The sequence below is a fragment of the Epinephelus moara genome, chromosome 9 (genome assembly GCF_006386435.1).
Source record: "Epinephelus moara isolate mb chromosome 9, YSFRI_EMoa_1.0, whole genome shotgun sequence".
Lineage (NCBI taxonomy): Eukaryota > Metazoa > Chordata > Actinopteri > Perciformes > Serranidae > Epinephelus > Epinephelus moara.
The window spans coordinates 30,780,354-30,803,894 of NC_065514.1; the positions used below are offsets into that span (position 1 = coordinate 30,780,354).

The 23,541-nt window shown below is 41.0% G+C and overlaps 1 protein-coding gene across 2 annotated transcripts in view; it reads left to right on the plus strand.

Moving 5' to 3' along the window:
- Positions 1–23,541, plus strand: part of erbin (erbb2 interacting protein) — a 68,801-nt gene that overhangs the window by 37,638 nt on the left and 7,622 nt on the right. The window contains exons 7-22 of one of the 2 annotated variants that reach the window (XM_050052938.1): positions 1,938–1,994; positions 4,819–4,882; positions 5,281–5,355; positions 6,119–6,263; positions 7,459–7,531; positions 9,902–10,031; positions 10,142–10,257; positions 12,160–12,229; positions 14,674–14,773; positions 16,523–16,644; positions 17,057–17,230; positions 18,617–18,796; positions 18,913–19,030; positions 19,136–19,310; positions 19,406–20,933; positions 23,199–23,342. In XM_050052938.1, the coding sequence (XP_049908895.1) occupies positions 1,938–1,994; positions 4,819–4,882; positions 5,281–5,355; positions 6,119–6,263; positions 7,459–7,531; positions 9,902–10,031; positions 10,142–10,257; positions 12,160–12,229; positions 14,674–14,773; positions 16,523–16,644; positions 17,057–17,230; positions 18,617–18,796; positions 18,913–19,030; positions 19,136–19,310; positions 19,406–20,933; positions 23,199–23,342 (3,271 nt within the window). The remainder of the gene's footprint in view (positions 1–1,937; positions 1,995–4,818; positions 4,883–5,280; positions 5,356–6,118; positions 6,264–7,458; positions 7,532–9,901; positions 10,032–10,141; positions 10,258–12,159; positions 12,230–14,673; positions 14,774–16,522; positions 16,645–17,056; positions 17,231–18,616; positions 18,797–18,912; positions 19,031–19,135; positions 19,311–19,405; positions 20,934–23,198; positions 23,343–23,541) is intronic. The other variant, XM_050052939.1, reaches the window with a different exon arrangement.

The following is a 23,541-nucleotide window of genomic DNA, read 5'->3' on the forward strand; positions in this document are numbered from 1 at the left end:
CTTGTGTCTGACGTAAGAGTCCAACGATTATTGGTGCCAGCAGGGCTGGTTTACTCTCACCTCTCATGGCATCGTTTTCGGCTATAGCAGGCAGCTGCTTTCAGCGAGGAAACAATAAAAACTCATTGTACACTACCTGCTCAGCACCAAATAGCACACAGTCACAGTTAACATCTAGCTGATGAACATGGTGGAGCATTTAGTAGCTGAAGAGACAGATATTTCCCTCAGGAGATGTCCATGAGAGTCCAAAAACAGACAAAAAAGAGTGAATATTAGGCATTCATCAAGTGATCACCAGAAACAAGACTCCAAATGAACAATAATTTTGCTGATGGTACATGTAATTGATTGTAGCAGTACATTCCTTAATGTGTGCTATACTTGCCGAAAAAGCTGAGCTGTTCTGCTCCTGGAGCTGTGTTGACAGTGCCTGCATATGTCAGCAAAATCTGTTGTTCTTCCTGCATCTAGCGCTGTCATTTGACGTGACGGTGACATAGTTGGAGACAAGGAAGAACTACAGGCTATTTCAGCTTGGATTTCTAGTTTTCACCTCTGGGTGTTCAGGGGGTACACTCTAGATGCTGCTCAAAAACAGAACTTCCTTGTTCTTTTTTGCTTGTATTGCAAACTAGCTGCATTTTCAACAGTGCAGACAGTGTTGTGGACATGAATACCTTTACTTTGTTTTGGCTCACTGGTTTTCAGCCTAATTAATTTGAGCCAGAGTGTGCGGTTGAAGACATGTAGTAAAGAGAAGCCGAGGTTGCGGCTGCATTAGCCGTGCAAGAGGATATGGTGGACGGGAACCCTCCAGCTCATGTGCTATGCATCCCGGTCCATGTATTTACTGCTGGCATGACTGTGAGCAAGTCAATATGGCACACTCTGAGGAATTTATTGCTTCAATCGACATGGTTTACCATCAACACTTACTGGACATCCACTTGAGAGGTGGCGAATTTCCCTTTAAAAAATGATGATATGTCAGTTTTGAGTTCATAACTTGCTTATCTTGCTCCAAAGTTGCCAAAAAGGAGGCATTTTACCTGTGAAATAACACCTGTGATTAAAAAAAGACCCCCTGCTCTGTTTTTCTGCCGCATACCAAATTATTGTTTTGCTGTACTTAGTTACGTTATGATATGACATATTCACATCTATTGTTTTAAGATGTGGTTCCTTTTACTTAAAGGCAGAACAGGTTGTTTCGTTAAACCAGCTGGATTAGTCATGCTCATACTGTTTGTAGTTTACACAATAGTTAGTGTTGAGCTTTCTGATGACACAAAACATGGCTGTGCGTTGCCCACTTGTCGGCCTCCTCATCTCCTCTTTAACATACTGTACAGCATAGCTGGTTATAGCAGATAAGCCTGCAGAGGAAATCATGGCTGCTGTCATTGCTCAAAACTCCATTCTACACAATAGTGCTGTAAGCTAGAATATGATGAAAGTGTCGTTATTGGGAAGTACTGGAGAATAATTTTAAAAACTAATGGTGCATTCGTAAATCTAATCTGATGCTCTATACTTAAATGAGAGCACTGTTTTCCAAAGAAACAGAATGTTCTGTATCTACAATCATTGACAAACGGTTAAGGTAATCATATGTTTACTCTGCTTGGTGCTCCGCTGTTCTGAGAGTGGTGTTCTGAATAACTGAACGGTACATTCCAGCGCTCAGAATTTAGGAACGGTCCAGTTTGTAGCACAGTGCGCTCTGACCCTCAGAGTGAGTGTTTACGATCACACACCAAGTATGACTATAATTGAATGCTGAGTTACAGTTGAAAAAAAAATTGCAAACTCAAGTAATTAAGGTAGAAAAGGTTACTGCAGTATGAAGATCAGATGTTAGACGGTATCATTTAAATATTAAGTGTTGCTGTAGTCCTAAACAATTATGACATTGGCTTTTTACTTGATTGCAGGTTGACTAAACTACAGATCTTGGAGCTGAGGGAGAACCAGTTAAAGATGTTGCCAAAGTAAGTATTTTTTTTCAAACATGAAATATATAGCGTTCATTTTTTTACAAAATGAAATGAGCACTGTCGCTGTAACAGTCATGCTTGTGTCATGAAGTGTGTCAAGAATTTTTACCCTTCCTTCCTCCCTATCTCCTTCCTCTCACAACCCCTGCAATGTCTCTGCTGTGTCCTCCATCCTGCCTCTTTTTAGTGTAGATTCCCTCCCATACCTCTAACTGTAGCATTAAATTCCACTGTGTTACATAAGAGCCCCCTGTGCTTAGCTGCTTGCTGTGGCAGGTTTTATAATCCTCCACTGAGACAGTGGTGAGGGTTATTTCACCATTTGAGAAGGGTTACAGTGCCGCTGGGACTAAGTGTCCCACGAATATTTGAGAAAGCTCCAGGTGATTGTGGGGGGAAGTTACTTTCCTTTTCTGTCTTCTCTTCATGCTTCACTTGCCATATCATTCCATTTTATGTCCTTCCCATTTTCCCAGCGAAACTGTATTTCCCTATGTTTTTTTATCCTTTCCTCCCTCTGGCTGAGTTTCCTTTGTTATCTCACTCACTTTCCTTTTTCTTATTTTTCATTGACTAACTGACGGGCCAGACGGTGCATAAAGTGCTGTGCTGCAGCTCAGAGCGGATCCTCTCCTCTCGCTGTGTTTATGTGACAGAGGCCAGACCTGTTAAAGGCTGGAGCCCTGACAAAGAAAGGACTAATGATCAGGAACGTTGCCAGAGCAACACACAAGCATTTCAGAGATGTAAACAAATGTGTGCGTGCACAAAGGGGGTGCAGCAGAAGTCTTTTCAGGGCTTCCACATAGAAAGTGAAGCCTCTTTTCTCTCAGTGCATGGACACACACCGAGCACATGCATAAACCAAATGTTTCTCTGTATTTTAAAGAAGGATGTTGTGTTCCTCACAACTTGGGGTCATGAGCCATAGTGTGTGTTTTTTCACTGGTGAACTCGCTTTCTAGATGAGCCAGCACAGCTCATTCTTACCCCTTTCAGCTCACACGGGGGTCGCTGGTGTTCTTGCCAACTTTGAGGTAAGAATGTGACAAAGCTGGCTAATGCTCAACTACATCAACATGATTAATGTTTTCATAGGGCACCAAGTGCTAAAAGAAATCACCAAACAGCTTAAATCATTTTTATAATGTGTGTGTATGTCTTACATTCTCATTTTATGAGGAGCACCTAAAAACAAAACAGGCTCCACAGTATTGTTGGTGGGCCTCTAGTTTCCATTGCTGTGCTGAATCTCACTCATGCCTTAAGGAAACACAGGTTCATCCCTGCTGTGTGAGGATCATCATATCTGTTCCCAAACACAGCTCAGTATATTTCTATTTTATCTTCAGTCGCTTTAGTTTTGTTTTGTTTTGCCAGAAGTTAATTAGTGTATCACAATTCTTTACCCTGACTCAATTACACAATTTAAAGTCTTGTTCCCAGTGTGTTTTATGAGAGGAACCGCCCTCAATCAACAACACTAAGGCAATGGGAAGAACAGCAAGTTAACTTTTGTGTTCACATTTTACTCTTGAAAATCTTAAAGGCGAGGCACTACAACTGAAAACATGATATTCTACTTTCATAACATGTCATCTTTCAGACTAGTTCAGATTTCTGTTGTGGAAATTTATGCAGAATGCATTTTTAATTAGATAATGCACCATGTGCATATTTAAACAAATTTAAGTAAATAAGGTTTCATGGTGGTATCTTTTAAGTTAAAAGTTTCACCCTAGTGTCTTAATCAGTGTTTGAAATTTTACATTACATATCTTCTGTGGCCGTTTAATCAAAATAAGGTTTTTTCCAGACTTTATTTTAACTTCAGTCGCCCTTACACACACCAAACTTTCAAGTTTTATTCCTGTCTATATTCTGAAGCTTTCTACTGACGGGATAATTCATATAACATTCAAAGCCTGATTTATAGAACATTTTACTCTGAAAAACATGGCAATAATAGATGTTGTTATGGCTGATGACAATATTTTGAATGATGGAGTGATAAAAGGAGGTCTGTACAAAGCTGGAATGTGACGACAAAATGAAAAAAGAATCCAATGTTTAGATTTCTTCTCTGGAAATGTGTGCAAATTAGTACAAATTTAAGTGAAAAGTGCCTCATTTGTGTATTTAAACATAACATTTCAGGAAAAATAATTGACTTACTGTAGGAAAGGACTGGGGAAAGTTTCATAGTGGTATTTGTTAGTTAGAAATTTTACCCTATTCACCCTATATTGGGGTTTTTTCCCCTTAACTTGCAGTTCTTGAGACTTTGTTTTGCTGCTGCCATTGAGGGTTAAATTCCCCCAAAGGCATGTCATCCGTAGATTTTGAGGAATGGGAGAGTGAGTTCACTCTTGCGGCTCAAAACATGAAAGAAGCCTTTAGAAGAATATTTCACTTCCAATTTTCTGTCACTGGTAATCAGTTAAATACAGTGACGACTGTTAGCAGTTGAATAGTCCTGGTTTTTGTCTGCTTGTTTACAGTGTAGCAGAGAATGTGAGACTGTGACCTGAATGTGGAGAGAAAACTCTGGAGCGAGGCTTAGGGCTAGCATACGTCACATTTTCCATTATTTAAAGCATATTTCTGTCACGCCTGAGCTGTTGAAGGTATTTATTTCCTCATAAAATTATTCAGTGAAAGGAGCAAGGGCAGAACATGTATGCTATCCAAAACTTGACATGAAAATTGACAGATAATCATTTTCTTTTGGTGTGCTTTGTAAAGCCCTTGGCCCGCATTGCTTTTAATCCAGGCTGATTTCAAGATCTCACTCCCTGTCTGTCCTGTGTGTCTACAGAAGCATGCAGAAGCTCACACAGCTGGAGAGGTTGGACCTGGGGAGTAATGAGTTTACTGAAGTGGTGAGTATGTCAGTCGGTCTGTCAATGCCCAGGGCTTATTACTGTCCTGTTGGTGATGTTGCCTCCTCCTTCCTTAATTTCTTTTCTTCATTTTCAAAATGGAAGCTCTGTTTGTAATGTGCTTATTTGTTATCATTGGCATATAACATTCATTAATATACAATGATCACTGTGGAATAAATAACTGGCCTTAAGATTTACTTTTATCTTGTTTTTGAGCTAAGTTTCTCATCCTGTCTCTGCCCAGCAGACACACACACACACACACACACACACACACACACACACACACACACACACACACACACACACACACACACACACACACACCTTAAACACTCATACTGTACACACACATCCCATGTGCTTCACCTCTTCTCTCCTCTTTACATCTACAGCCTGAGGTTTTGGAGCAGCTGACTGGAATTAAGGAGCTGTGGATGGATGGGAACAGACTGACATTTTTACCTGGGGTATAATTTACAGTCAATCCTATACACACTTTCAGAGGCTGCTGTGCCCCAAAACATCAGTTTGAAATTATTCCCCTTGATTTTCAATCTATGTGTCTGCTTAACTCTTGATCAAAATGAACCACAGTCAGTTTGCATCAGGCTTTCAGCCCTCAGAAAACCAGCAGAGAAGGAGCTGCAGTTAGAAATTGTTCTCTTGTTGGGTGAACACAATTAGACAGTTTTAGAGAGGAAAGTGCAGACGTTTGGGTTTGCAGATGTCCCGATAATAATTACACAAAAAATCTGCAGCTGTGAAGTAAGTATTTTCCTTCAACATAATTAATGTATAATGATGTTTTGGGAGTCGGAATGTGTTACATTAGAATTCATTTTTCATCCAAATGACCAGCTTGTTTGTAACTGGGTCACAATTAAAGCATTAGTTCTTCTGCCAGCATTTCAGCAGCATCGGCTGTAATCACAGTCTGGCCTTTCAGAGGCAATAACGTCTGCTAGGAATATAAACCAAAACTGAATGCAGCAATTGTTTTCTGTTTTATATAAAATGTTATAATTCAACCGTGGGGTGATATCATGTCTGGGATTCCCCTACATAAGTTACCTCTACCTCTCTGCTGAGGATGTTTTGGGGATTGTTTTAATCCAAGGCTTCTGTTTTCAGCCAACACTACTACCTAATCCTCAAATAAATTAAGTGAGGGTAATGAGATATCAGTGAAAATTCAGTGTATTTAATGTGTGTCTCCATTTATGTATCCAGATGCTGGGGATGCTCAAGCAGCTGGTATACTTGGATGTGTCCAAGAACAACCTAGAGATGGTGGATGAGCAAATCTGCGGCTGTGAGAACCTGCAGGACCTTTTGCTTTCCAACAATGCCCTCACACAGCTGCCAGGCTCCATTGGTAAACATTACAGCACACACACACACACACACACACACACACGCACTTCTTACTTGAAGAAAATTTATTATGAAACACCTTAACTCTCTTTCAGCTCTTGCCAATGCATCCTTCATTACTGCATCCATTTATATGTTGTAGGTGTCTAATTCCCATAGACGGCAGGACAGTGGTATTCCTGCTTAGCTGAAATTTATTTTCATAACACCACAAGTGTACCAACTTTCAGAAATAATCCTGCAAGAAATCTCCAGTTACATAGATAGTCAAAGGTGTAGACAGTGCAGAAGTACCACGGGATGTTGAGTTTTAATCAAAGTATTCTCAAAATTACGGCACAAGTATAAAACATACGGGAAAAAGTTAGGTCTTACAGCTGCTCTTTTCTGATTTTATGTCATTTTCTCAGTTACTATGGAATCTTTTCTTTTTATTTTTAGTTCTTTTGGCTCATGGCTCTTTTTAGCTTTCATGGATGTATAACGCGACTACAAGGAATTTTAAACCGGTTATGAAACAGTGTCCATTTAATACTGATGCCTCTATTTCGGAGGACAGCGCAACCCGCTGTGGACAGACCCAGGTTCGGCTTTACAGCTGCCTTTGACCTGCAGTCCGAGCTCCAGCAGCAAGAGCTCCGTGCCCAGGAGCAGAGCTTCGCCTTGTTGCTCCACCGGTCCCTGGTGATGAGGGTCCCCAGGGCAGCAGTGTCCATCTCTGGCGTAGACTACACTGAAACACAACAAATATGTCACATAGATTATGACGCAAGTGTACTCTGGTACAGAACACCATTACTAATGTGGATGCTGAGCGGCAGGGGAGTGGAGCGGGGGGCAGTCGTACTTGGGCACGGTGCAAATCATCGTACCTAATATGAAAGTGCCCTTAGATCTTTAAGGATAAAATGGAGATATTTGTAATTACTTGCTTCCTTTCATCTCTTGGGGAAAAAGCAATGTTCATATGTGAAGACTATGCTAATTAAATCAGATGAGTCTAGCTGCACTGTGCCATAGAGTCAGGGTTGATTACTGCTAAAGTGATTATGGTATTGATGACAGTATGAATTCATCCAATTAACTGCTGTAATGGATCTTCCTCTTTGTGGTGCAACAACAAGTTATAATCAATAACTGCCCTGAGCTGTTGAATGCATCTCTAATTCTCTCTCTCTCTTTTCCTCTTGCTATAGGCTCACTAAAGAAACTGACCGCACTGAAAGTGGATGAGAACCAGCTGATGTACTTGCCAGACTCAGTTGGAGGGTGAGCATAACAGCAATAGTTTTAATATGGGCAGAATAAAACCTGGAGATCAGTGGATTATTGTGCTGTTTTCATCTGCCATCCGCTGATCGCATAAAACGTCTGTCTGGATAAATCAGATATTCCCATTAAACATAATGTGTTCCCATCCTTTATTTGTTTCGGTCTAATGCTCATGATATCGAGTAACTTGATAACGGCTGTGATCATGAAGTATGAATGACAATAATTAAATGTCATGGTTCTGAGGCTTTCATATTGATTTATAGAAACAGTGTTTGTGAATGCTTTATTATAATCCTGGGCCATATGACCCTCCAATACACTACTGATTAAATCAGGCATAGCTGTTCTCAGACTGATACTGTCTGCAGCAGGCAGGTAAACCCAGCAGCCAACAGCTGCTGAGGTCATAGTAAGTGAATCAGGGCCTCGTCCTGACCTTTCACCTAATGTGAGTCATTGAGGTCCAACACAGAGATTAAACTCCAGTTTTTTTTGTTTTGTTTTTTTTTGTTTGTTTTTTTTTGTTTTTTTATCTGTTCACCCCCACATCCGTGAGAGAGACAATTCTACACTGGCTTTTACTTCTATTATTACAATTATCCCAAATGTGAGAATGTTTCTCCTTGTGTAATTTGACACAGATTATGTTACAAAGCCTATGGTTTAGTTTAATCCTATGCAAGGATTTTAGCTTAAGCAAACTGACTTCTTTTTTTCATTTATTATACGTAGTTGATTTTATGTTGCCCATCCACTGTTGTCTCTGTTTTATATGTAGCAGGGAGCGGTCAGATCATGTGTTTTGGTGACACATAGTTCTGTAACAAAGTAGCTCTCCTGCTAGTCAGACTCTTTTTGCATTCATCTGTATCCCCAGAGTGCATTTGCATTTTTCATTCAGCAGAAAGCCACAGCTGCTTGGCACTTCTGTGTCAGCGTGGGCTCAGTTGAAATGTTACTACTTTACATTATGCCTCATGAAGCTTTTAAGATGCATCAGTGCTGTTGTAAATGTCTGTTTCACTGTTACTGTAAGTTATTATCACAATAACTGGCATGGATGGAAGTCAGTCTTCGGTCTTGTTGTAGGATATTTCTGAGAGTTTTCAACATTGTTTAGCCATTTTTTGTATTTGTATATTTGAAGAGGGGGTTTCATGCTGCCCAGTAATAACACCTGATTTGACAGACCAAAATATTCAGTCCTTATTTTACCACGTTGGCATTCTAAATACTTGACATATAGTAGAAGTCTGATGTAGCAGATTCCACTGATTTTTTTTCTCATCGAATTCACTTAACTCAGTTACTACTCAGTTGTATAATGTCCTCTGTGGCTCTGGAGGTAGGTTTCAAAGTGAAATAAAATATTATCGTGGTTGTCGGGGCATAGGCGTGGAGATTACAAATGTATAACAGTAAACCTGTGTCACAAACTGGGGATGTGGACCTTGAAATATGTGGGCAATTAACAGGCAGGGAGGGTCTAACAAAAAGCTGCTACTGATATGCATTAAAGCCTTGTGTCTACCAAGCAGTCTGATTCAATTCAGTTCGGTTCACTTTATATTAGAACGGTTATTTTTGTGTTTCTCTTGTTAGAAGTTGTGGTTGATTCTAATAGAACCGTTCTGCTCCATCCTGGGTTTTTTTTACCCCTCTGTTGTAGTACCTAACACACTGATCTGATACTAAGAGGTGAAGCTAGAAACACTGTTGTCTGTCAGTTGGTTAACAGAATCGTCACTCTTGCTTGAAGGACTCAATTCACAAATCCACCATTTATAAATATACTGCCGATTGCAGCATGGATTCTCAGCACTCTAGCGTTTTCTTTTCTGTTCTGAAAATGTCAGCGTGCAACTCCATTCCGTGGCTGATAGGCGAGGTGCAGACGTTCCTCTGCATTGCCCTTGAACAGGAAATACAGCGAGAACAGTATGGAGCAGTGATGCAGCAATTACTATACAGTAACAACCTACATTTAAAAGTACCGTCCGTGGTGGAAATGCAGAACAGATCTGGAATTAAGGTACATGTCTGCATGGGTTACATATAGATTGTAACGGTACCGTACCACAAATGTTTGGTAGAACCACGGCTGATGGGAACTGTAGGATCCAGGGTTGAGATCGTAATATCCCCACATCCAATGCTTCAGTTTGATCGTTCATTGTTAAATCTGTCTCTTTAAAGTCTCCAGACTTTATGGAAGTACATTACTTGATCACTAGAGCATCCTTTTAACTTTGATATTGCAAGTTCTTCAAATGAGATTAATCTTGTTTCACATAGAATGTGTTGTACGTATAGTCATTACACCACATGTTTAAATCGTCGTCCTCCTGCTTCTTTCTGCACCAGGCTGACAGCACTGGATGAGCTGGACTGCAGTTTCAATGAGATTGAAGCCTTGCCCTCTTCCATTGGCCAGTGCATCAGCATCCGCACCTTCGCTGCAGATCACAACTTTCTCACAATGCTTCCCCCCGAGGTGAGTATGCACAATGGTGTCTGTATGTTAAATGATGTGGCAAGCCAGTCTGCTCAGCTGTAACAGCTAGCCTTGTTGGCTCATGACTCTTTGGTTTCCTCCCCTCACAGATGGGCAACTGGAAGAATGCAACTGTGCTGTTCCTACATTCCAACAAGTTGGAGTCTTTGCCTGAGGAAATGGGTGACATGCAGAAGCTCAAGGTTATCAATCTAAGCAACAACAAGTGAGTGTAGACTGACAGCATTCATGCATAATAAGGTTCAAGTTCAAGGGTGAAAGTAATCAGTTTTTTCTTTGTAGCATAGAAGTCATTTTAAAGCATGAATTCCAATCATTCTCTGACTCCACTTTCTCAAATGTGAGGTTTTGCTTTTCTCTGTTTGTCAGTGGAAATTTAATCTATTTTAAAGAAATCACTGCAGGATTAAACCTGGCATTTTATAGACAAATCGATTCAACAAGAAAATAATCAGCAGATTAAAGAGTTGTTCCAATACCGATACCAGTATGGAAAATTCTTCTGATACTGTCTAAAATGCTGCATTGGTTATTGCTGAGTACGTAAGTCTAAATCGATTTTAAAGTAGTCTCACACCTGGATAAAGTGGCAGTTTTCCCAGAAATCAATTCTTCTTCACTGCTCTGAAACCGTAGTCTACTAAACAAGTTGCACTGTGCAGCCGCTGGCAACTACAGTTTTATGGCCCTGACACATCAAGCTGATGGATGGCCATTGGCCATTGGCCATTGGTCAATGTCAGGCCAGTCAGTGAGTGTTTATCTCCCTAGTTTTTGCGGTGTGTCCCGCACTGTTGGGGCAAGCTTAAAATCACTCTCATTGTCAGTTCAGCTCAGTGCGTGAGAAGAGAAACGGTAAGTGAGAAAAGTAAACAGCTGAGTTCAAGAAGGCATGAGATCAATTCTAAAGTTTATTTTATTTAGCCATTGAGCTCTTAAGCAGCAATAGTTTTTAACTGTTTGTGTTGTTGTTTGATAGTGCACAGTAATGCTTTGTTCTTTCAATATTGGGTTGTGTTCTTAATGTTCTAACACTGACTAACTAGCGTCAAATCCAGTTTCACTTCTAAGTGGCGAATGAAATCCACCACTGCCTGCCAGTACAGAGACTTATTTCCTCTCATGCAGATGCAGAATGTACATGCTAGTTGGCCATTGGTTGTAGTCTTTGGTTTGTGTTCAGTGCAACTGTTTGGGCGAGACGCAGGCAACATGAGGCAACGCAACAGTCGGCCTTCATCACCACTAGTTCTCTGATGTCGGCTTGGTGTGTCTGTATCTTTTTAAAGAGGCGAAAAAGACTTGATTCCAGTAAAAAAGTCTAATGTTAGCCATTAGCAAAATGACAAAATAGATGATAAAAGACATCTTTATGCCATTTTTGTCTGTATGTATTTGTTCTTGTTTTACAAAGGGGTTAACCTGAGCCATGCCCTACAGCAATGATAGCCATCATTTCACATCCATAAAGGGTTAATAGCATATATCTGTTAGAGTTTTATTTATTATTTTTTTTTAATGGTATTGGTATCAGCAGATATGCAAGTTCAGATATCAGAATCAGTGTTGGGAAGAAAAAATGGTATCGGAACATCTCTAGCAGATAAATCAATAAATGACAGATGAGGAGCGTTTCCTTCTATCAAGTCGCCCTGTCTTTATAGTCTAACCTGTAACATTTCTGTCCCATAGAGTTGTTTGATTTAAAAAGTATTTACTTCACTATAAAAAGCATGAGAATCTCACTCTTACATGAACACATGCTCATTCTGAATCACATGAATACAACATCATGATCAAAGTTTTAATTCTGTCCGGAATGAAAATGCGTTGGTTTGGAAGCTAAGGCCTGATTGAGGTTTTAATCAGAGGTTTTCCATTCCTGCTGTCCGCTCTGTGCCAAATACATTGAATAACTTTGGTCTTTTTTAAATTTGAAATAGGGCTTCAGTCTGTCTGTACAGTGGTCCCTCACACACATCAATGTGCCTTACACAATCAATTTAAGGGACATGTTTGTTCCTTTACAAGTACATCACATTTGTGAGTCTTTAAGGTTTTTGTTGTAAGACAACTGAGTACCTGTTTTGTTTTTGTTCCCCTGCAGGTTAAGGAATCTTCCCTACAGTTTCACTAAGCTGAACCAGATGACTGCAATGTGGCTGTCCGAAAATCAGGTAAGATCATATGCATTATAGATAAATCACAAGTAAAGGGGTTTCGGCTTTCAGACTGTAATGTGTTCTATAGACACTGTAATAGCAGCAGGGTTACGTGACTCACAACAACCTTCAGCTGTAAATGAATCCAGCAAGGCCAAGTTGCTCACAGGAAAACACATTCAAAATTTAGCAAACTACTTCCAGGACATTTGATCTAAATGTGCCAAATGGCAGTGCAGGTCAGACTCAGTGATACCGTAAACTCTACATTTTTAAAATGGAGAAGGATCCTAATGAATGTCAGAAAATGTTATCCATTCAATAATACTTGTTTAAGGTCAACAGTATGGTAATCTAGAGAAGCCTGTCAGAAACCCTGAAAAGTGGTGTGACTTGAATCTGAATGACAGGGAGACAGTTTGTGGAAAAGGCAGCAGCAACAAGGTATGGATATCAGTACTTAATACCTTTAAGGTATTGACTGAAATAAGCATGTTCCAAATATTGTAAAAACTGCTCCAGTCAAATGATACCTGCATTCCATCCTTTTTGTACTAATATTTAGAGAAAAATGACTATTTGTATGGTTTCACTCACAGTAAATCACTGCATTCGTTCTTCAGTTTAATGTGTAATGCGATTGGTCCACTGACAGAGTTGGCAGTTTTGCGTGCTCAGATGCCACAAAAGCGTTCAACACTAAAATGCCACCTGTGGCATTTTACACAACTGAATGCTTCCATTCACATGATGGGTATTTAATTGCATCGGGAAGAAAAGGTGTCAAATGAAATACTGTATTGGAATCAGTATCGCTTTAAGGGTACTGGTATTAGTGATTTTTTAAAATGATAAAAAGTAACAACTAGCCAGAAGTAAAGCAGATGTAGAAAGTTCAAGTTGTGTTGCTTGAAGTTTAGATGTCTACCCTCAACAGAACACAAGATAAGCCTATCAAGAGGTGGAAACGTTTGAATCTGCAAATGGCTTCAAGTCCCGCTCTGTCATAGCAATGTCGCTTTGAATGGGAAAGGAGTTCTTAAACTGCTCGCATCAACCTTAGCAGAGGAGTTTTAATGAGTGCAAAGGCAAAGTAATGTTGGAGAGGACGCTGCAGGAGTGTATTGATTTAGTGCGTTTGCTTTGTTCAGCTTATAAATATTTCCAAATTACAGCCTGTTGACTCTCGCCGCATTCTAAAATCAATTATTCATGCCTTTTCCTCATTCTAGCTGGACTATTGTAAGTCTCTGTTCAAATACCTAAACAAATCATCACTGGAGAACTGCAGACATTGCAGAGTGCTGCTGGAAAACTTTGTTATGTAGAACCAGCCCATGTCTCCCCTGTCTTGGCCTCAAGTGGGCTGCCTGTTAAATACAGAATAAAATTTCAGAATTTTTCATCATTTAAACTCTTGCCAGTCAATCATCAGGACTGTCTAGCTTTCTGGTGGACAAACTATAGACTGGTGACAGTTTCAGAGCATGTCTGTCTGTACTTCAATTTCTTATCAATTATCAGCTGACACATACGCCTATACAAAATATCTGTAATGAGCCGATATTGCCCGGTGACTCAACCTGGCCCAGTTGACTCTATTCTCAACAAGAAACTATAGAGGCAGGAATCCAAGGTCATTTGACAAGTCTTCAATGGACTGAGTGTAACCAAGCTTTTACCCCCAGGTTCTCAAAACAGACTTCCTTTAGATATGACTTTGTTTTAATGGACTATTTGTGCAAGCAGGCCTGTTATTGGTGTTTTTGTGTTGTCTTTGTGGATCAAAATTGTTATTTTCCTTGTGTTACGGCACTTGATGGAGCCCAGGGGACGGAGGGCGTAACACAATGAAAAGAACCGGGATGAAAAGGATGAGAGGAAAACGGATGGTACAAACTTAGGGATTTATTTATAATAGACAAAAAAACACAAGAGAGGTCTCCACGATAACTGAAAGCGAGCTCTCCAAAAGGTGAGGCCGATCTGCCTAAACAGGGCAACAAAACACAACGGATATTACCAGACAGTCAAGCCACCTACAAAATAGTGCTGAATAACACACTCTTCACCAAAAGAGTAATCTTACCGACAACCGGCACACAACCGCCTCTAGAAGGGGTCAAAGAATACACACCACTCACCAAGTGGCTGTCTCGAGAGACTCCAAGTGGGAAATCTGCCTCTCTGTGAAGGTTTTTATGCTGCCCCAGGGCCTGATGGGTAACGGCTCACAGGTGTGAGGTCTGTGTTTTGGAGAAGATCAGAGAAAGAAACTCAGCTGGGAAGAGCTGTGGGGAATTGTTGGGGGAAATTTTGATGTGTTGTTTCAAGCACTGATGATGCAGCCCAGTACACTCGCAATGAGAACACCAGGACATTCTGTGAGCACTGTGTGTGACGACAAAGCACTGTTGATCGCAGATAGCACACTCAAACCTCCTTTTTGTCTCCCACAGTCAAAGCCCCTGATCCCTCTCCAGAAAGAGGAGGATCCAGAGACACACAAAACTGTGCTGACCAACTACATGTTCCCCCAGCAAACTAGGACTGAGGAGTGTGAGTACTGTGCATTCAACAAGACTACATTTCTCTTTTATATTCTATTCATGATTATTCTGACAGACCCTCAAACCGCAACTGTGTGCAACTGTTTTCACCAATCACCTCTTAGCAGCAGGGCTGGATTTTAAAGATTTAAACTTTCAGTACTTATAGGCAATCATACAATTCATATCAACTTGCTTGTACGACCAATACAAACACAATTTATAAGAATAAAACACTTCAAAGTTGATGGTCCATATCTAGTATAAAACTAAAAATATGCGCATGTTAATAACAGTAAATCATAGAAATCAAACTTTCAGGTAAAGTACATGCAGTTTGATGTCAACCAGCGCAATGACCACTTCCCACCTTTATTGTAACAGTCTTATAGGTGACCTGCAAGGACTCCTGTATTCATTTTTTATGAGGGATCTCGTAACCTGAGATCAAAGCTCCAGAAGAAACCCTAGTCTTCTTCTTGTCAAGCATCTGTTAGTTTGGTTTGGTTTCCTATTACACCAGACAGCTTGCCCTGACCCTGTTGCATCTTAGCATCGGAGTAATTAGTGGTTCAAGATCTTTGCGCTTCAACTACTGAAATGGTAGTGAGTTAGCTGCTTGACATTTGCGACAGTGATGTGAAGAACCACCAGAATATGTCCCCATACTAGTAACTGTATTTAGGTTCTGTTTCATGCTATTTTCCACCATTATCCACTGGGAGCTTTTCCAGAAGAGCTTTATCTGTTTCCTCATGTTTGCCTGGGAAGCTGGAATAAGTCATGACCTGACTGAGATGATTGTGTTTTACAACTTGTTAATATGAAGGCCACACACACCAGGTGACTCATATTATCCACTGTGCATTCACACTCTGGTATGGTGTGTTAAGTTGTAGACAACCAGAGTTCTTGATAAGGTCCTATCTCAGTCTCAGCTGATAATGACTTCAATATTTATTTCCTACTCAATATGTACTTGATTTTTTGTTTTGTTTTCAGCTGTCAACTTCTTAAATGTAGTTGCAAGTTAGCAAACATGTGGTGTACACTAAGTATTTGTTGCCAACTGGGGGGTGAAGGTTTTTTTTTTAACACAGAAAACCACACAGAATCACACCTGTAAGCTTGAATGACAGCTTTAAATTATATTTATAATATTAACTTCTTAAGAAACAGGTTGGAATATAATTGCACACTAACAGACACAACAGAGAGCAGATCACCACTGCAAAATGCTGCTGCAGAGTTGTAGGACAGCAGCAGCATCACAACCATAATTGCCACTGGCGTGACATAATTTTCTTAGTAATCATGACCTTGCTTCTCCCCAAGAGTCATACAGGAGTGATATTGAGTCAAATGCTTTGCTGTTATGAGTTTGTCATCTAAGTAAGTTGTAGTTATCATTTTGTCTACCACAGGAATTATAGCTTGATTCATGTTGAAGTTAGTGGCAAATCTTGCAAGAATGGTTATTGATTGTAGTTTTTATCTTTTTGTTTTTTATGTCAGTTTATTAGAAAAAACATCCAAGTATCAGTGATGCATTATTGTGTGGTTTTGTTTTTTCTTTAAGGGGTTAACTTCTGAAATTCAAGTTCTGTACTGCTCCCTCCATTGGCATGCCTGATGTTGTCTTTGCGCCATCTTGTGGTCAAAGTCAGACTCGTATAAATTAAACACAGGGAGTGACTTGCAAAGCCTTAATAAAAGCCTAACACGGTTATCTTCCTCCTGATATCTGCTTTTATTTCAGACATTCCCAACTCTGACTCTGAGAGCTTCAATCCAGCTCTCTGGGAGGAGCAGCGCAAGCACCGAGCTCAGGTGGCCTTTGAGTGTGACGAGGACAAAGATGAGAGAGAAACACCCCCAAGGGTCAGTGTCAAGCTGTTGTTCACATAATTGGGAAAAGAAAAATGACTGTGCTGACATGGTTTACTAAACTGGAAGGACATTGTTGTGATCATAATATTATTTGGCAACAATCTGGACTTTGTAGCTGTTTTTATCTAAAATGTGCCTCATGTCCCATTTTCTCTAACAATTTACAGTCAACATTTTTTTAGGTCAGTGGTTCAAACTAAAACATCATTACTATGTTTAAGAAAAATGCTTAACAGAGGGGACATTGGTGCCTTTGAAATGTGTCTATTTGAAAGTGAATGCACCTCATTCTCCATGTAATTCCCATTCAAAACTGCCATTTCACCTCTCCTCGTCCCACTTCTGTCAAAACTGCAACCAAATGATTTTAGTGGTAAGTTTGTGGGTATTTTTCCTCTTCCAGGAGGGAAACCTGAAGCGCTACCCTACACCATACCCAGATGAGCTGAAGAACATGGTGAAGACAGCCCAGTCTGTGGCTCACAGGCTCAAGGAGGATGAGTCGAGTGATGAGTCGGGAAAAGATGCAAGGCCAATTGAGAGGAACCACATTGGCGTGCAGGATGTGGGAGTTAAGGTCAACTTCAGCTTTTTATTTGATTGCACTTGAAAGAAACCTTGGTTCCCCTTTAGTTCCAGTTTAACCCTGAGAAACCTACCATAGAGCCATTTTTGTCTGTTAAGGGGGTGGACAGGGGATCTTTAGGGGGAGATGGCAGGTCAATATTTTATGCCACATAGAAGTGGTGTACATCATCTGTAAGCTGGTAACCTGAGGATTATTTGAGATACAGCTCAGTCAAGTTTTTCAAGCTCTAAATCTGTAATAAACATTTTGTTCTGGTGTGAAGCCTGTTCAAATTTTTAAAGTTTAGAGTGTAGAGGGGCTTAGAACATTACTATGGATTTATATAAAGGCCAGTCCCATGCTCATTTAAGTTGTTGCAACATTTGTTACATAGATTTGGTGCTAAATATAACCTTTTTTTCCCCATTCAAGAATTGAGAAAATGGTCAAAATATCAGATTAAGACACCAAGACCTTGAAGAACACCACACAAAAATCATGCTGTGATTTGGTATCAAAAACATTTGACATGTGGAGGTTTCTGTAAGAATTGCATATTTTTTTGCAATTACATGGTGAGCACTTCTGTCCTGGAAACTGCTAAGAAACACCCTTATTGTCCATATACCTATGACAGCAATTCATCCTCTGAATGCCTGAGGTCTGTAGTGTGTGGTTGTAAAGTTTCATGAGGCTGTGATTATGCTAGTGGGCTACAATAGGTCATTTTATACAGTGAGGTCTGTTTCAAAGAAATGGCCTCACTAAAATCAAATGGCTATTAGGGGACTAACATCATCACACATGAATACAGTTGGGCTTATTGAATCCACAAGAGTCTCATCTTTCCGGTCATATCCAATTAAGCAATTCCAAATCTGTCAAGGGACCAAAGTATACAGGAATATTTAGATACACCATTTTAAGAATAGGCAAAAATAACAAATTTATACTGCATGCACAAATGGTATGTTTTTTGCCAAAACTGCATGGGATTAGTATAAAGTGGACATGTCTGTAAAGGGGCGACGCATGGGTTGCCACAGAACCCATTTTCATTTATATAGAGAAATCAAGGGACCATTGTGAAAAGGGCCATGCCAGTTTTCCCTCTCCAAAATGTGGCCTAACTTGGGAGCATTATTAAGCTACCCTCCCGTCAAGCTCGCATGACATGGTTGGTACCAGTGTATGCCTTTGGTTGTCTAGTTTTACATGATACCACTACCTTAACGCGAGCTAAATGAGTCCGCCACAGTCTCGGAGAGACTGTAATATCGGCCAAGAATGCTGGCAGTCCCACGGGTCTCTTAGGGTTAACAAATTGCACATTTTACATGCAAGTGAAGGAACATTTTCAATAAATAACTTATCATCTGTACTGCTTTTTTGCAGGTGATAGAGGCTCCCTGTCCTAATGGTACGGCATCAGAAGTGGAGCCCCAAGAATCTACCAACACATTGGCCCAAAACTCTTCTGCACCAGAATCAAATATTTCAGAGTCTTACACCTCTCAGACAGTCGCACTCAAATCTTCAGGGGGCGCTCTAATGAACCATGAGGACACACTAGAGGTACTCTCAGTGGTTTAGTCCTCATATTGTCACAAACATGAAATACAGCAAGCACATTATGAGTTTCAACTGAAAAAATACAGCTTTAAGATTTTTTTATTTTTTTTTGTCTTCAGGATTCTGAGGAGCTGTCTGATGAAGAGGAGGAGATGAAAATTGCAGAGATGAGACCCCCTCTTATTGAGATCTCCATCAACCAGCCTAAAGTAGTAACTTTGAGTAAAGACAAAAAAGGTAAAGATTTTAAGTGATTGAAATATAACATTTAACATGGAAAATTAAAGTGACAGTGTGTAGATATAGTACACTAACCATGATATTTTTGATTCTGATTAACAGATGATGCAGACTCTTTGCTGGATGACACAGTGGCCAACAGCAACCAGAACAACAGTAACTGTTCATCGCCATCACGCATGTCTGACTCAGTGTCTCTGACCACAGACAGCAGTCAGGACAACTCCCTGTGCACCCCTGAGAGAGAGGCAAAGATGCCCTTCCTACCAAAAGGCCGGTTAGTATCGTTCTTCAACCTGTTAACACTGAGAACAAATGAGTCTTCCTCCTGTTATTACAGAATCTAATGTACCTCCTTATTCTTTGTTTTAGGCAAGAGGATGAGAATATGAACCAGCCTAAAGACACCACCCCTCTTCTCCATAATGGTAACGGCTCTGAAACGTCCCTTCAGGCCCTTTTGAAAACCCAGCAGACTCCGCCAGAGAAAATGGGTGACTACGACCTGTCCATGGAAGCAAGGCTGGCCTTCATTGAGAAGGGAATAAACAATGGCATGGGAGAAACTTACACCAAGTGGGACCAGATCAATATGAATGTGTCCAAGTTGCCGACTGACAACATGGTCCAGCTGGATGAGGTGGACAAAACCAAGAATGGTTCAGTAACCCAGGAGGAGCTGGACAGCAAGCAGAGTTTTGGCAACGACAACATGGAGCATTTTCTGAATGGAAACCAGCAGGTCAGTGACTGCATCAATAGTGTGGGCAACAAAAGCCAAGCGATGAGAGTAGAGACATCTGCTGTGCATGTGGCCTCGACAGGCGTGACAGCCAGCAGTGACATGTCTCTGTCTCGCAGCACAGAGGAACTGTCTCCGGATAAAAGGTGCCATCCCCCACAGGTGATGAAGTCTCACAGTGTCAGCAACATAGAAACAGGGGGAATGAAGCTATACTCCTTTGATGGGGATGATGACTCTTACGACACAGCAGGAATGACTAGGATGGCAGGGGCCGGCCCAGGGCCAGGAGCTCAGGGCCAGAGCATAGTCAGGAGCAAGTCAGCCAGTCAGTTACTTAATGACCAGACTCTCCAGATCTACCCCGGCTCCTCTGCATCTTCCTCAGATCTGCTCTCTTCCTCTAAGCCCCCTGCCAGCACCAGTAGATATCCTGTCTCCTCCAGCATGGCCATGGGCATCCCTCCTCCTCAGTACAATATACAGTACACAAGCAGTGCCATGCCTAAAGACGGCCTCTGGGCCCAGAGGACGCCCATGCCTCCAGAGCACCAAGGCTACCTCCCCCCTCCGCCACACTCACTAGCCAACACCAACTACTCCAACCGTAATCAAGCACCTCCCTACCCTTTGCAGCCCCAGCAGAGGGGGCCTCCCATGGCTCCCAAACCCTCTGGAGACATGTGGGCTAAGGAGAGACTTCATTCTACCGGGGGCCAGGCTAGAAGCAGCTCTCTGCAGAGGCAAAGCAGCACCGCCTCCACAGCTTCCATGGGTGACCCGAGGCGCATACAGGTACCTGAAGGGGAATACATGACGTACAGGGACATTCACACCCTCGCCAGGGGGCCGCTGGCAATGAGCCAGGCCATGCAGAGGCCCCTCTCAGCTCGCACTTACAGCATCGACGTACCTGGAGCTTCCAGGCCTATTGGCGCCAGGCCGCAGCCACACGAACTTCCGGAGAGGACCATGTCTGTCAGCGATTTCAACTATCAGCAAAGCAGCCCCAGCAAGAGGCCCAACGTCAGGGTGAAGTCTGAGCACTCGCTGCTGGATGGGTCTGGACAGGTGTCAGGAGGAGTTGGAACAGGAAGGGTGCCAGCTGACTGGAGAGACCAGGTGATGCGGCACATCGAGGCAAAGAAAATGGAAAAGGTAAAACTGTAATGAGATGATGAGATATAGTTTAATAAGTTCCCAAAATGATTCACAATCTTGTCTTTGTTATTTGTTGGTCCTCTGACTCATTATAACAGTCCTAAAATACTTTGAATGTACCAGAGACCAGTGCAACATGAAGAAAATATCTGTAAAGCCTTTCTTTAGCCCTTGCTTAAAGGGTTGATTCACCCATATACAATAAGTTTGGGTTTTGTTTGTTAAGACTTTGAGGTAACTGCCTCTGGGATTACTGCCACCATCTCAATACAGTGCAGGTGAAAGGAATTTTGTTTGTGGAGCCAGCAGCATTAAAAATATCCATAGCAATGCGTCTTTGCAGAAACAATTGGCCTCATGCATAAACTTTATTTTGTATACTTATCTTAACTTTCTCTTACTTTTTATTGTATGAAGGACATGTACAAGTTTGCCACGTTAGATTCAGCAAATGTTCCACACGCATAACTTTCTGAAGTACCTGCATAAACATGATGAATGCCACCTGTGCATAAATGAGCAGGCATGTTCATGAAAATTGTAAATTAGAATGATTAATGCCCTAGTAATACCATATAAGGCTATACATCCTGCCCCATATGTCTAAGTGGTACCTCGTAAAAACGGCATCCAAGAGTAAAAAGAACAAGACAGATTAGAGAGTCCTGTTTTTGGAGGTCCATAATAGAAAGTCTATCATTTTTAACAGCGTCAGAAGTGGAATTAAGGGACCAGCTGAAGCCAAGCAATGCGACAAAATAACGAGTGCTGTTAATTCTGTGTCACCTGAGGGTCGTACCGTCACTGAAATAAAGAAGAAATGGTTTGAAACAGAAATGCCTTCAAAAAAACATCTTGCCACAGCAAGGTGATTGATGACTGCAATGGGAGGGTGTCAAGGGCAAGTCTCCATCACAGCGATGGTTGACAATATACATGCCATAAATAGAAGATGTTGCACTGACAGACATTACAACTGAGGATGTTTTTCTGGACAGGCATAAACCTGCATGTGAAGATACAGCCTGACAGTGATGGTGTGATATATAACCATTTCTTTACTTAGAATGTGTGACCCTATCAACATTATCAACCCGCAAAAAATGGACTTTGAAATCAGATTTATACCCCTCTGATCCTACTGTTTTGTTTTCCTTCCTTCAAATGTTATAAATGTTACATGTGAAAGGAATTGTCAAACAATTGTTCAGTATTTTCTTTTATTTAAAAGAAGATAGATTAGACTCTCCACCTCAGCTGGGACCACCATGTCACCATCTGCTCCCATGCGCACATGTGGTTTCTGGTGAAGTGGTGAAGTAAAATGTGATGTGTTAAAAATTTTCAAAATTGTCAATTAATTACAGCATGATCGATATTGTAGTGTTATACAAACGCATAAGTAGCCAGTGGAAATAATGATGATAGGCTGTATAAATATGCTAAATTTGGCTCTGTGTCTCAGTTAATGCGAATAATCCATAAACTTTAGTGTAAACCGTTTTAGGCTCTTTCTTGTGAGAGATGTTGAGTTTTTTTAAAGTTACCATTTCAGTGTTGTAGGCACCACAAGCTGAATTCAGTTCAGCTCCAGTGTATAGGTGTAGGGTTGCAGTCTGATAGCATTTTGCGTCACACACATTGCCATACATTATTGCATCAGTGGCCTTGGATCTGAATCCACTTTAGAATCTGCTTATTGAATCTTAATCCTTTCGAATCCCTTATGAAATCTTCTTAGTTCTTAGGTTGTTTGGAGGGGAATGAAGACATCTCTTAGTTAAAAATATATAATGTTTAGTCACTTACTTTATGTCTTTGTAGATGTCTGTAGTTTCAGAAACAAGTAGAAGAGACTAAGACAGAATGTGAATGGGAGGTTTTGATAAGGAATTTGTTTGCTGCAGAGCTAAACAAGTATGGGTGTTTGACCAACTTGGAAACGGATCCAAATGGAACCGACTATCAGAATCCATCTCTGTATCGGGGTGTCTAAAAACTTTGGCAAATAAAACCAAACCTGTATGGCAAAGTACTGTTAAGTTTATTTGGGTGGATTGACCCTTTAATATGGAGTTTGACATTTACAAAAGTCTTCTCACTCAGCTGTATGCAAAGTATTTGTGATTCACTGCATGTTTGTGTTTATATGCTGTAAACCTTTCTGTTGTGTCTTCTATGTCATCACTCATTTGGTGGATTGCATGGCCACGGCTGACATGTTGGTTGGTGCTGCTTGTTCCGTGTCGTCCCTCTGTTCAGAATGCACTGTCTCGCTCCTATAATTCCAATAATGCTCCGCTGAGTTGGTCTCACTACGGCAGCTGTAGGGATATGCATGCCAGCCAAGGGTCCCTGGTCTTTAGTGCCAGGGACGGACAGCCCTATGGAGCTCTGGGCTTTTGTGTGAGTACTGTGAACATGAAGTTAGCTCCTGCAGCTCATACCAAGCCAGGGCTTCCAGTTCCTGCTAGTTTCACATCCTTTAGAAGAAAAAAAAATGTCTGTTTCCGTCTCTCCTGGATGATGAGAAGTGATCACTGACCTTCAGTCTTTCACATGTCCTTTTAATGGACAAGTGAAAGTATAACGTCTCTCCTAACAT